This window comes from Gymnodraco acuticeps, unplaced genomic scaffold, assembly GCF_902827175.1.
Source record: "Gymnodraco acuticeps unplaced genomic scaffold, fGymAcu1.1, whole genome shotgun sequence".
Lineage (NCBI taxonomy): Eukaryota > Metazoa > Chordata > Actinopteri > Perciformes > Bathydraconidae > Gymnodraco > Gymnodraco acuticeps.
The window spans coordinates 411,187-423,498 of NW_022990304.1; the positions used below are offsets into that span (position 1 = coordinate 411,187).

Here is a 12,312-nt window from a genome sequence, read left to right on the forward strand (position 1 = left end):
CATTCCTCGTATGTGTGTATATATCAATATATATAACAATGCAGTAGAATTTAAAAACTATAAATGAATGGTTAAGGGTAACAGAGGGTAACAGAGGGTAACAGGGTCAGTGGTAGTGTTTGTATGAAACCGAAATAAGAAATGGGTTTTTAGTTGTAATTCTGTAGATGTTGTACAATTACTTAGAGGTAAAGCTGTGTAAATGAATACAAATAAACATTGAATCAATATAGATTAGGCAACACATCTCAGTATCGTGGATCAGAACCATGTCTGTATAACGCTAGTAAACACTATCTGAAATCTGATTGGTCAAAACAAGCCACCTCGCAAGTGTCCTGTTCTCTGATTGGTCCGCCGCACCTACGCCTCCCTCTGTTACGTGACGTAGCCCCGCCCCCTCTTTCTATCTTTACGTTCTGCTGCCTTCCTGCACGTTTCTCTTCTGACACCTGGCACACACCGATCCTCCGTTATGTCTCTCGGTAAAGTTGCCCGGGGTTTGGTGCTTCCGGCCCGGGTCGCCCTACGGCCCGCGGCCCCGGTTCTCCACCGGAGCTACGCCGCTGTTTCTGAAGCCAGAGCCGTGCTGGAGAGCGAGCTGGAGGGGATCCGAGCCGCAGGGACGTGGAAAGCGGAGAGAATTATCACCTCAAAGCAGGGACCGCAGATCAACGTGGAGGGCAGCAGCAGCAGTGAGTGGGCTCTTCATGTTCTTCATTACTTTGTTGCTAGGCAATCTGATTGTCCTTGAACGCACCATTTGGTATATCTAGACATGTTACTGACATAGACATGTTAATGCAGCTTGTGACAAACATCCACGAGTCAACATATTTGGTTGTTTGAGCACGTCTCTGGTTAACAAAACAAAGGGTCAAAATACCCCCTAAATCGTTCAAGTAAATAAGTATTTTGGATCATACTAGGTAACTAGAATAACAAAGAGAGCCCCACTAGTTAACTAATACTTCAAAACAGACCCTAACTAGTCAGCATTTTTGCATTGACTAGTTAGCAACAATAGACTCTGTATAAAGGATAGCACAAATGTGTGTGAGAGAAAGTAAGTTCAATATGAGGCCAACTAGTGTAACTAATGGAAATTGAAGTTGGAAGTCTATGTTGACCTTACTAGTTACCAGGTAAGCACCCTAAGGGTTGTTTATTAGTGTCCATCCATCCATCCATCTTCTCCCGCTTATCCGTGGTCGGGTCGCGGGGGTAGCAGTTCCAGCAGAGAGCCCCAAACTTTCTTTTCCCTGGCGACATCAACCAGCTCTGACTGGGGGATCCCAAGGCGCTCCCAGGCCAGCGAAGAGATATAATCCCTCCACCTGGTCCTAGGTCTACCCCTTGGTCTCTTCCCAGCTGGACGTGCCTGGAACACCTCCCTAGGGAGGCGCCCAGGTGGCATCCTAACTAGGTGCCCGAACCACCTCAACTGGCTCCTTTCGACGCGAAGGAGGAGCGGCTCAACTCCGAGTCCCTCCCTGATGACCGAACTTCTCACCTTATCCCTAAGGGAGACACCAGCCACCCTGCGGAGAAAACCCATCTCGGCCGCTTGTATCCGCGATCTCGTTCTTTCGGTCATGACCCATCCTTCATGACCATAGGTGAGGGTAGGAACGAAAATGGCCCGGAAGACCGAGAGCTTTGCCTTCTGGCTCAGCTCCCTTTTCGTCACAACGGTGCGGTAAAGCGACTGCAGTACCGCTCCCGCTGCTCCGATTCTCCGGCCCATCTCACGCTCCATTGTTCCCTCACTCGAGAACAAGACCCCGAGATACTTGAACTCCTTCACTTGGGGTAAGGACTCATTCCCTACTTGAAGTGGACAGTCCATCGGTTTCCTGCTGAGAACCATGGCCTCAGATTTGGAGGTGCTGATCCTCATCCCAGCCGCTTCACACTCGGTTGCGAACCGATCCAGTGAGTGCTGAAGGTCGCAGACCGATGAAGCCATTAGAACCACATCATCTGCAAAAAGCAGTGGTGCAATCCTTAGTCCACCGAACTGCAGACCCCCTCCCCCATGACTACGCCTCGAAATCCGATCCATGTATATTACAAACAGGATTGGTGACAAAGCGCAGCCCTGGCGGAGGCCAACCCTCACCGGAAATGGGTCCGACTTACTGCCGAGGACCCGGACACAGCTCTCGCTTTATTTGTTTATTAGTGTGCGTAACGTAAATCAAGCATGTGGGATAGAGTAGATTCCTGAGTCCTGATTGGTTGGTATTTTCATCCCAAGTCAGCAGGTGATCACAGCCCCATCCTTATCAACAGGGAGGGAGTTGAGCAGGTTTCACGTTTTAAATATCTGGGGATTTATTTTGATGCCCAGTTAGGCTGGGCCCATCAGGTGGATCAGGAATGCTCAAAGTTAAGCCAGCGCCTGAGCCTCAATAGTTAACTAGTTGGCTTAAACTAGCACAACATTTTTGCCTTAACTTGTTTAAAAAAGTGATTACAATTATTCAAAGTCAACTATTAAACTCCAAAGACACCACTACTTGTTAACTAGTGAGTATTTTGTCTTCGACTAATAAGTTATCTTGTGAGGCTTGTTAAATATGTACTGTTTGACCTGGTGAATCCCTAAATGCTCACTAGATACATGAAATGCTTCATTTACTAGTGAAGTCTAAATACACCCAAGGTAACTAGTGATGTGTGTTTGTTTTTCTAGTTAACTAGTATGGGTCAAAATGTCCCTTTGTTACTAGTTGGGCTAATTTTGCCATAACTTGTTAACTAGTCAGACAAAAAGGCCACTAGTTGCTCAAAAAGGCTGACTAGTAGAAGAAGGATGCCAAACTAGTGCAGAGAAAGAGCCGTCTGAATTCATGGATATAGAAAAACAACTCAAATGACTTGCCGTTTACGACTCGTTGTTTTCCAGTGTTTCTGTTCCTCCCACTTTGTTATCTAGGTGTTGAACTTGACTTATGTTGACTTAGTAACTGAAGGTCGTGGCCCCTTGTGTGAAACTAACTCCCTTTTCTAATGCAGCGTTTCTTCCTCTATGTTTTCTTGGTATTGAATCTGACTCATGTTGACTCAAACTAGTAACTGAAGTACTGTAAGGTTACCCGAGGACACACAAGCCAGAATTGTCTTTAAATGGCTTAAAACATGAACGATCATCAATTTAAACTTGACTTTTATCACAAAATGAAACATAATATGAATCGGAAAGCTACGTCCACTAGGCTCTGTTTTGTGTTTTGTATCGCCTTTGTTCACACTTTAGTTTGTACCTTTGCCAACATTTGACTCTGCTGATTCATGAATGGCCCTTTGACTCGAGGTCATGGCCCCTCATGTGTGAAACTGACTCAGTAAAATCCCTCTGGATGGATGCATTGTTATTCTTTCACCCTTTGTTCTGACGTGTTAGCTTTTTTAGCTCTGTTAGCGCCCAAGAAAAAACAAAACAACTTATAACGCAGGGTTTAAGTTGCTTATAGTGGTAATTGTTGTACAGATGTAAATTGTCATTAATGTTCACCTCTTTCTCTTCCAGCCATATTGAATTTCTGTGCCAACAACTACCTGGGGCTGTCCAGTCACCCCGAGGTCGTTCAGGCTGGGATCGATGCTCTGAATACTCACGGAGCTGGACTGAGCTCTGTCAGGTTCATCTGTGGCACACAGGTATGATGGCTGCTAATAATACATGGATAACAGCATATACAAAGCTGTATTGCAGCTAAATCTAATGAAGGGTATTAACTTTGCTCTTTGTTATAGGATCTACACAAGAATCTGGAGCAGAAGCTAGCTGAGTTCCACGAGAGGGAGGACTGCATCCTCTATGCTAGCTGCTTTGATGCTAACGCTGGACTCTTTGAGGTATTTAGTCTCTACTTGAGACTCTTTCTCCCAAAGAGTAGTGCAAGGATATCTTGAACCCTGAAGGCAGCATCTCCCTGTGTCAAACAAACGTTTATGGTTCTTACATTACATTACATTGCATTTAGCTGACGCTTTTATCCAAAGCGACTTACAATAAGTACATTCGACCAGGAAGACACAACCTTGAAGAAAACAGAATCATAAAGTACATCAGGTTTCATAGAGCCAAACATTTCAAGTGCTACTCAACTGGCTTTAGATAAGCCAGTTCTTTATTAGTATAAAAGTGCTTCGTTAATAGTTCTAACGCTCGAAGTGGAGTCGAAAGAGATGAGTTTTCAGTTTGCGCCGGAAGATGTGCAAGCTATCTGCCGACCTGATGTCAATGGGGAGCTCATTCCACCATCTTGGAGCCAGGACAGCAAACCCACGTGTTTTCGCCGATGGGAACTTGGGTCCCTCTCGCAGCGAGGGCGCAACGAGTCGTTTGGCTGATGCAGAGCGTAGTGCACGCGCTGGGGTGTATGGTTTAACCATGTCCTGGATGTAGGAAGGGCCAGATCCATTCGCAGCATGGTAAGCAAGTACCAGTGTCTTGAAGTGGATTCTAGCAGTTACCGGAAGCCAGTGAAGGGAGCGGAGGAGCGGAGTGGTGTGGGAGAATTTAGGAAGGTTGAAGACCAGACGAGCCGCTGCATTCTGGATGAGCTGCAGAGGTCGGATGGCACATGCAGGTAGACCAGCCAGGAGGGAGTTGCAGTAGTCTAGGCGTGAGATGACGAGAGCCTGGACCAGAACCTGAGTCGCTTTCTGAGTCAGCTGGGGACGCATCTTCCTGATGTTGTAAAGCGTGTATCTGCAGCAACGGGTTGTAGCAGCGATGTTTGCAGTGAAGGACAGGTTGTTATCTAGGGTCACACCCAGATTCCTTGCAGTCTGAGTCGGGGGAAACAACTGAGGTGCCGATGTTGATTGTTAGGTCAAGAGTGGGACAATCTTTTCCCGGGAGGAAGAGCAGCTCAGTCTTGTCAAGGTTGAGCTTGAGGTGGTGAGCAGACATCCACTGAGAGATGTCAGCTAGACAAGCAGAGATGCGTGCGACGACCTGGGTCTCTGAGCGGGGAAAGGACAGAATTAATTGGGTGTCGTCAGCGTAGCAGTGGTAAGAAAAACCATGCGGGCTAATGACTGATCCGAGCGAGTTTGTGTACAGGGAGAAGAGGAGGGGACCAAGAACAGAGCCCTGAGGGACCCCCGTAGTTAATTGACAAGGGTCGGACTCAGACCCTCTCCAAGTCACCCTGTAGGTACGGTCTTTCAGGTATGAGGTGAGGAGGGAAAGTGCAGAGCCTGAAACTCCAAGTTTTTGGAGAGTGCGAAGGAGGATCTGATGGTTCACCGTGTCGAATGCAGCAGACAGGTCCAACAGGATGATGACAGAGGAGAGGGATGCAGTTTTGGCAGTGTGCAGTTTCTCAGTGACAGCAATGAGAGCAGTTTCTGTGGAGTGACCTGCCTTGAAACCAGACTGGTGCGGATCCAGAAGGTTGTTCTGATGGAGATAACAGGAGAGTTGTTTAAAGACAGCGCGTTCAAGTGTTTTAGACAGGAACGGGAGGAGAGAGACAGGCCTGTAGTTTATAACATCAGACGGGTTGAGAGTGGGTTTCTTTAGGAGAGGGTTTACTCTTGCCTCCTTGAGACTGTTTGGAAAGTGACCAGAAGTTAGAGAAGTGTTGATGAAATGGGTGAGAAACGGTAGAATATCAGGAGCGATAGTCTGAAGGAGGTTTGAAGGGATAGGGTCCAGAGGACAGGTGGTAGGGCGGGCAGAGGTAATGAGGGTAAGAACCTCACTTGGAGAGAGAGGGGAAAAGGAGGTAAGTGTGTTGGTGGAAGGAGGGTCTGGTGACCCAGCGGTGAGTAAAGGTGAGTCAGAAAAAGAAGAGCGAATATCATCAACCTTTTTTTCAAAGTGGTTAACAAAGTCGCTTGACAGAAGTGAGGAGGGGGGAGGGGCTTTTGGAGGGTCCAAGAGGGTGGAGAAGATGGAAAATAGTTTTTTAGGATTGGAATAGGAAGATTGGATCTTATCTTGAAAGAAAGTGCTTTTTGCCTGAGAGATCGAAGCAGAGAAAGAGGAGAGGAGAGCTTGATAGGTTAGGAGGTCGTCACAGTGTTTGGATTTCCACCATTTCCGCTCTGCTGCCCTAAGGACGGTTCTATTAGCACGCAGTGCGTCATTTAGCCAGGGAGCAGGAGGGGACTGACGAGCCTGCCGAGATGTGAGAGGACAGAGCGAGTCCAGAGTGGATGAGAGAGTAGAGAGGAGAGTTTCTGCAGCCGAGTTTGGAGGCAGGAGATGGAACGAATCAGAGGAAGGGAGGGCTGAGAGCACCGACGAGGCAAAGGTAGAGGGGGAGAGGGAGCGAAGGTTACGGCGGACAAGTGCAGGATGAGAAGAGATTAGTTTGTTATGTTTGGAAAGGGGTAGAGAGAATGAAATGAAGAAGTGATCGGATGTGTGGAGCGGGTTTACAGAGAGGTTAGAAGTAGCGCAGTTCCTTGAGAATATGAGATCAAGGACATTGCCAGCTTTATGAGTCGGTGGGGAAGGAGACAGCGAGAAAGCAAAGGCGGTTAACAGAGATGTTAGTTCGTCTATCTTCCCCGTCTGGAGGTTGAAGTCTCCGAGAAGTACAGCGGGAGGGCCAGTTTCAGGGATGAGTGAGAGGAGATTATCTAATTCCTCCAAGAAGTCCCCCAAGGCGCCTGGTGGACGGTAGAGAACAACAATGGTTAATTGTATAGGATGGGTTACTGTGACGGCATGGAATTCAAAGGTGGAAGGAGTGAAGTTAGGTAGCTTGAAGAGGGAAAAGCTCCATTTGGGAGAGAGCAGGAGACCAGTGCCACCTCCTCTGCCAGTGGGTCTGGGTGTATGGGAGAAGGAATATGCAGTGGAGAGAGCTGCTGGGGTGGATGTGTTGGATGGAGTAATCCAGGTCTCAGTGAGAGCAAGGAAATCCAGAGACTGCAGGGAGGCATAGCCAGAGATGAAGTCAGCCTTAGGAACAGCTGACTGGCAATTCCACAGGCCACCTGAAACTAGATGATGGATCTCAGTGGAGCACGTGGGATAGACGAGAGCAGGCCGGTTATATCGATTAGGAGATACACGGGGCCAGTGATAATTGCGAGAAGACACATGAACAGGAATAGAGAAAATACACATGATTATAGCATGAGGGGCTAGAAAACTAAAGAAAAGAGAAATAAGACACCAGCTCGATCAGAGTAGGATTTGCCTCCTCTTTGCCTCCCTCGTGACTCCCGTAGGACTCCAATGTCTTTGTCAGTCTTACTCCCGTAGGACTCCAATGTCTTTGTCAGTCTTCGGCTGTCTGACGCTGAAGCTGACGCTCCAGGAAAGAGCTACCCGAAATGGACGCCTGATTGCTCAGTTCTCACAGCCACGGCCCTCTAATTAGTTAACTATCTACAGCTGATGGGCGACAATAGACTGGCCGTGCCTATATTAATGCAGGCTTGAGTGCTGAGACCTGTAAAGCAGGTTTCGCCTGAGCAGATCTGAGATTTAAAATCTCTCAAACGCGATTTAGCCGTTTAAGCTACAATAACAAATTATACAGAGTCGAATAAATGAAACAGAGAAGTCTAATTAAACAAGAATATAACTTACAGTGGTTGCTGCGTCAATAGGTAATGTTGTCACCGGGTCCAGATGCACACGTATAGTTCAGCAGGATAATCTCCACATATTAACACCACTTAATGATTTCTGAAGTAAAAAGCTAACGTTAGGCTATAAAGGAGCTACAGAACGGTCACATGACTTCACGTCACCACTGCTAAGCTAAAGGAGGCTAATGTTGGGCTATAAAGGAGCTACAGCACGGTCACATGACTTCACGTCACCACCGCTAAGCTAAAGGAGGCTAATGTTGGGCTATAAAGGAACTACAGCACGGTCACATGACTTCACGTCACCACCGCTAAGCTAAAGGAGGCTAATGTTGGGCTATAAAGGAACTACAGCACGGGTCACATGACTTCACGTCACCACCGCTAAGCTAAAGGCGGCTAATGTTGGGCTATAAAGGAACTACAGCACGGTCACATGACTTCACGTCACCACCGCTAAGCTAAAGACGGCTAATGTTGGGCTATAAAGGAACTACAGCACGGTCACATGACTTCACGTCACCACCGCTAAGCTAAAGGCGGCTAATGTTAGGCTATAAAGGAACTACAGCACGGTCACATGACTTCACGTCACCACCGCTAAGCTAAAGGTGGCTAATGTTGGGCTATAAAGGAACTACAGCACGGTCACATGACTTCACGTCACCACCGCTAAGCTAAAGGCGTCTAATGTTGGGCCTGATGATGTTTAGTCGTCTCATTTAGACACTTGTTAGCAACCTCTGTTTTTAAATTCACCAGTGGGGTATTTACTGACGTATTTGAACATTTGTATCTGAAATCTCTTCAGCTTGTGTTAACCACCTATCACTCTGACACTCAGGTTCTGTTGGGCCCGGATGACGCGGTTCTGTCCGATGAGTTGAATCATGCCTCGATCATCGATGGGATCCGACTGTGCCGAGCGAAGAGGCTGCGCTACAAACACATGGACCTCAGAGACCTGGAGACCAAGCTCAAAGAGGCTCAGGTGTGTGAGGGATTAGCTTCTACAGAAACCATTACTGCACAACAACTCATATCGATTAGACATGTCAAGGATCATGATGAATGTTGGGACACACAGTATGTGATGGAGGTCACACAGGTCAATCTCATTACTGAGGGGGTCAGATGGGGGTCACAGTATTGATCTTCAGGACTCTGTTTCCTCCTCTTCCTCTTCATGGTTTTTTCATGTATTGTGTCTTGATATTTGTTAGGAAAATCTCCCTCGTCACCGGCTTGATCTTCAACCTCAGGATCCATGTGTCTGTGATCCTCTCCAGAATGGAAGCAGTCATCACATACAGAGCATCAACTAGTTCCTGAACAGTGTCCTTCACATGCTGATATCCAAGAGAGGGAGTTACACAGTCACAAGATGGAGGAATAGAAAGCAGTATTCAATGTTTACTTCAGATTAGCTCCACGTCAGAAATGAGCATGCTTGTCATATGTCTATCTCCACAGAGTCTGAATCATCATGTTAATCACATAGCTATCATATGCCTCAAACAGTCCTGATGCTCTTCTAGGTAATCAGACATCATGTCATGCACACAGCTACAGTTGGGATACCTTTGTTATCACGTTACTCTGATACTGGAAGAGGACATTCAGGATTTTCCCATCAGTATTTGTCCATGTTGATTTTACACATGGAGCTGCTGTGATGCAAGTCAAATTTCAGACTTGATCTGACCATTAAAGTATTGTCGTATCCTCTTCAGTCGTCTCGTCTTCGCCTGGTTGTGACGGACGGCGTCTTCTCGATGGACGGAGACGTGGCTCCTCTCTCAGGAATCTGTGATCTGGCTGATCAGTACGGAGCCCTCGTGTTCATCGACGAGTGCCACGCTACCGGGTTCCTGGGGGCCCGAGGCAGGTGGGTCTCATCCAATCACTGCACAAATTCTATTCCATTCTATTTCTATGTAAATACTGATATATTTTACTATATTTTTTTTAACCTGTAAATATCTCAATTAAAATGAAAGCGGTGGGCCATTTTTAGAAAAGGTCGTTTTTGCAGAAGGTTAAAAGTAGTAAAATAAATATTTTTGGGCTGTTAATTAAACGCAGTTCCTACAACACTGTATCTACGAGATATCTTAGTTTGACTCCATACAAGTATACACTGTACATCATCATTATAAGTACAATAATATTCATTCATAAAAAGTCATGAAAATATCGAGTTTGTGGCCACTTCACGCAGCTTCAGTTGATCATACTATATTTGTTATTATTTTTTAATGTTATTATAGTTTTCTTAAAATAGTTCTCTATCTGTGTTTTTAATTTTGGTTTGACTTTTATGTACGCACCACGACATCAAGTCAAATTCCTCGTACGTGTCAACCTACCTGGTGATAAACCTGATTCTGATTCTAATCGCAATTTTTCTTAGAAAATAAGTCAAGCCCAGGGAGAATTAGTGTTTTGTTGATATTCAAAGGATTCATGGCTTTATTCTTCATTGTTGTCCCTTTTATTTGTCACTTTGTCTCCAGTGTATCAGAATACCTGTATTCGTCCCACAGAGGGGAAATGTACATTGTTACAGCAGAAAAGAGCCAAAGACAGATTAATGTTACCTAAGAAGCATGTATTAAAAAGTATCAAGGATAACAAATTACACAATTTACAATCCTGTAACAGTTCTGAAGATTTAACAGCCAGGTATATGACACAGTTATTAACTGCATATATATATATATATATATATATATATATATTGCACATAGTTGGTATTTAACAACAAGGAGTGTTGTTGTGTAGGGTTGGCAATGCAAACCTTAAATCTCAGGCTCCTCCAACAGTGCAATATACAATATACTTAGGACATAAAAAAAGACATACATTAGTGTAATAGATATAATGGTAATGCTAGTAAGTTGCAGAAAAAACACACATATGCATATGAGATATAATAGGATAAAATGAAATACTGCACAGTAGAATACACACTGTAATAATATATACATATGTAGATGATGTGGAATAACAGATGTGCAGATAGACAGTGTGTAATAAACATGATGTGACAGTAGGTGTCACTAAAGCTCTGCAGTATCTTCCTCTCTCTGAGTGGATTAACTAATGATGTCCTTCCTGTGCTGCAGAGGAACAGACGAGCTGCTGGGAGTGATGGACAGAGTTCACATCGTAAACTCCACCCTGGGGAAAGCTCTGGGAGGAGCAGCCGGTACGTTTCTGTGTGATCCGTCACTGTGACGATGACCTAATCTTTATTTTCATGAACAATGTACGCTAGAGGGGGACCAGAACAGTTTTTAAGCTTCTTCTTGCCACTTCTGAACATGACGGAAACTTCTTTTTTTTCTTACCCTTTCTTTATTTTTTTATTTTGCTTCACTTTCTTATAATTATTATTGTTTGTTTTGTTTCTAACATGTTCAATAAATTCACTAATAAAAATAATAATGTTGATAACACACAAAATGTGGTGCAAAGATATATGAGACGATTGCAAATCTAGAAGTCTGGTATATATATATATATATATAACTCTGATATATTCTCTCTCTCTCAGGGGGCTACACGGTGGGTCCCAAGCCGCTCATCGACCTCTTGAGGCAGCGCTCTCGGCCGTACCTGTTCTCCAACTCTCTGCCCCCCCCGGTGGTCGGCTGCGCCCTCCGGGCCGTGGAGCTGCTGCTGGCGTCCAATGAGATCTCTCAGAGCATGACGGCCAAAACCATGAGGTGCGCTTCATTCAGGGGGGGCGGGGGGTATGAAGCTCGCTACATCCACATTATTACTCGGCGTAGTACAGTACCATACTCTACCATACAATACAATAATACAGCGGTTCCCAACCTTTTTCAACTCAGGGCCCATTTAAGAATCTAAAACATTTTGTGGCCCACATTCAACCATAAACAATACGGAGGCTAAATAAAGTTCTGATTGGTCAATTCAGAACATGTGACACGTCGTAAAGGACTGTAATGACCGTTGCTAAGGAGGACCGAGAAAGAGAAAGGAAAGGAGGTTCAAATTAAAAAAAATCTTAATAATGACAATGTTTCCACACAAATCATAATGTTTTGCAAATTATTTGGCGGCCCACTTGCAATGCCTTCAGGTTGGGAACCGCTGCAATAATACAAAGGGGCTTTATTGTTATGACCACATTTTAAACATAGTATTGCCAAAGCGTTCCACACAAGCCGTTATAACAGAACAAAAACAAAAGAGACACTAAACGTAAATGTCTCTGCAGTGTAATCAGATTAGCCTTCTGGATATTTCAGATATATTAATGTACATAGCATTGTAGAAACATAAAAAGGCAGGAATAGGAATAAAAAGGCAGCAGGGTTGTTTCTAGGTATATCAGGGAATAAATACATCTCCTATATATTTGTTCACCTTGTTGAGTAACGGCCCGTCCACACTACAGCTTCAAAAAAAGCTTGGAGCTGGGCGTGTCTGAAGCTTGGGGATTTCATTCGAGCAATGCGACCAACAACCAATCACATGAATCTCCCGCCCCCGACATACAAAGCAAAAAACCCCGGGGATTTTATGCGAGCAATATATATATATATATAAACTCCCCAAACAGGCGAAAACCTACCAGTTTCACCCACTGTCTCTGCCACCTCCCTCCATGACTGGTTCTTCCGGTTTGCTCCGGCGATAATTAGTTTCTCCTCCATCTTTTTTTGAAATATAGAAATGAACGGCGGGATATCTCTCCCAGCTTAG

The 12,312-nt window shown here is 45.1% G+C and overlaps 1 protein-coding gene across 1 annotated transcript; it reads left to right on the forward strand.

The window, feature by feature from the left end:
• Positions 1-408: 408 nt before the first annotated feature.
• gcat (glycine C-acetyltransferase) lies at positions 409-11,303 on the forward strand (the record flags this gene model as incomplete). The annotated part of the gene is given in 7 exon segments (XM_034222725.1): positions 409-695; positions 3,536-3,666; positions 3,763-3,864; positions 8,417-8,563; positions 9,306-9,460; positions 10,701-10,783; positions 11,132-11,303. Coding segments are annotated over 7 exon segments (1,010 nt in total), but the record flags the coding sequence as incomplete, so codon positions are not given.
• Positions 11,304-12,312: the final 1,009 nt, after the last annotated feature.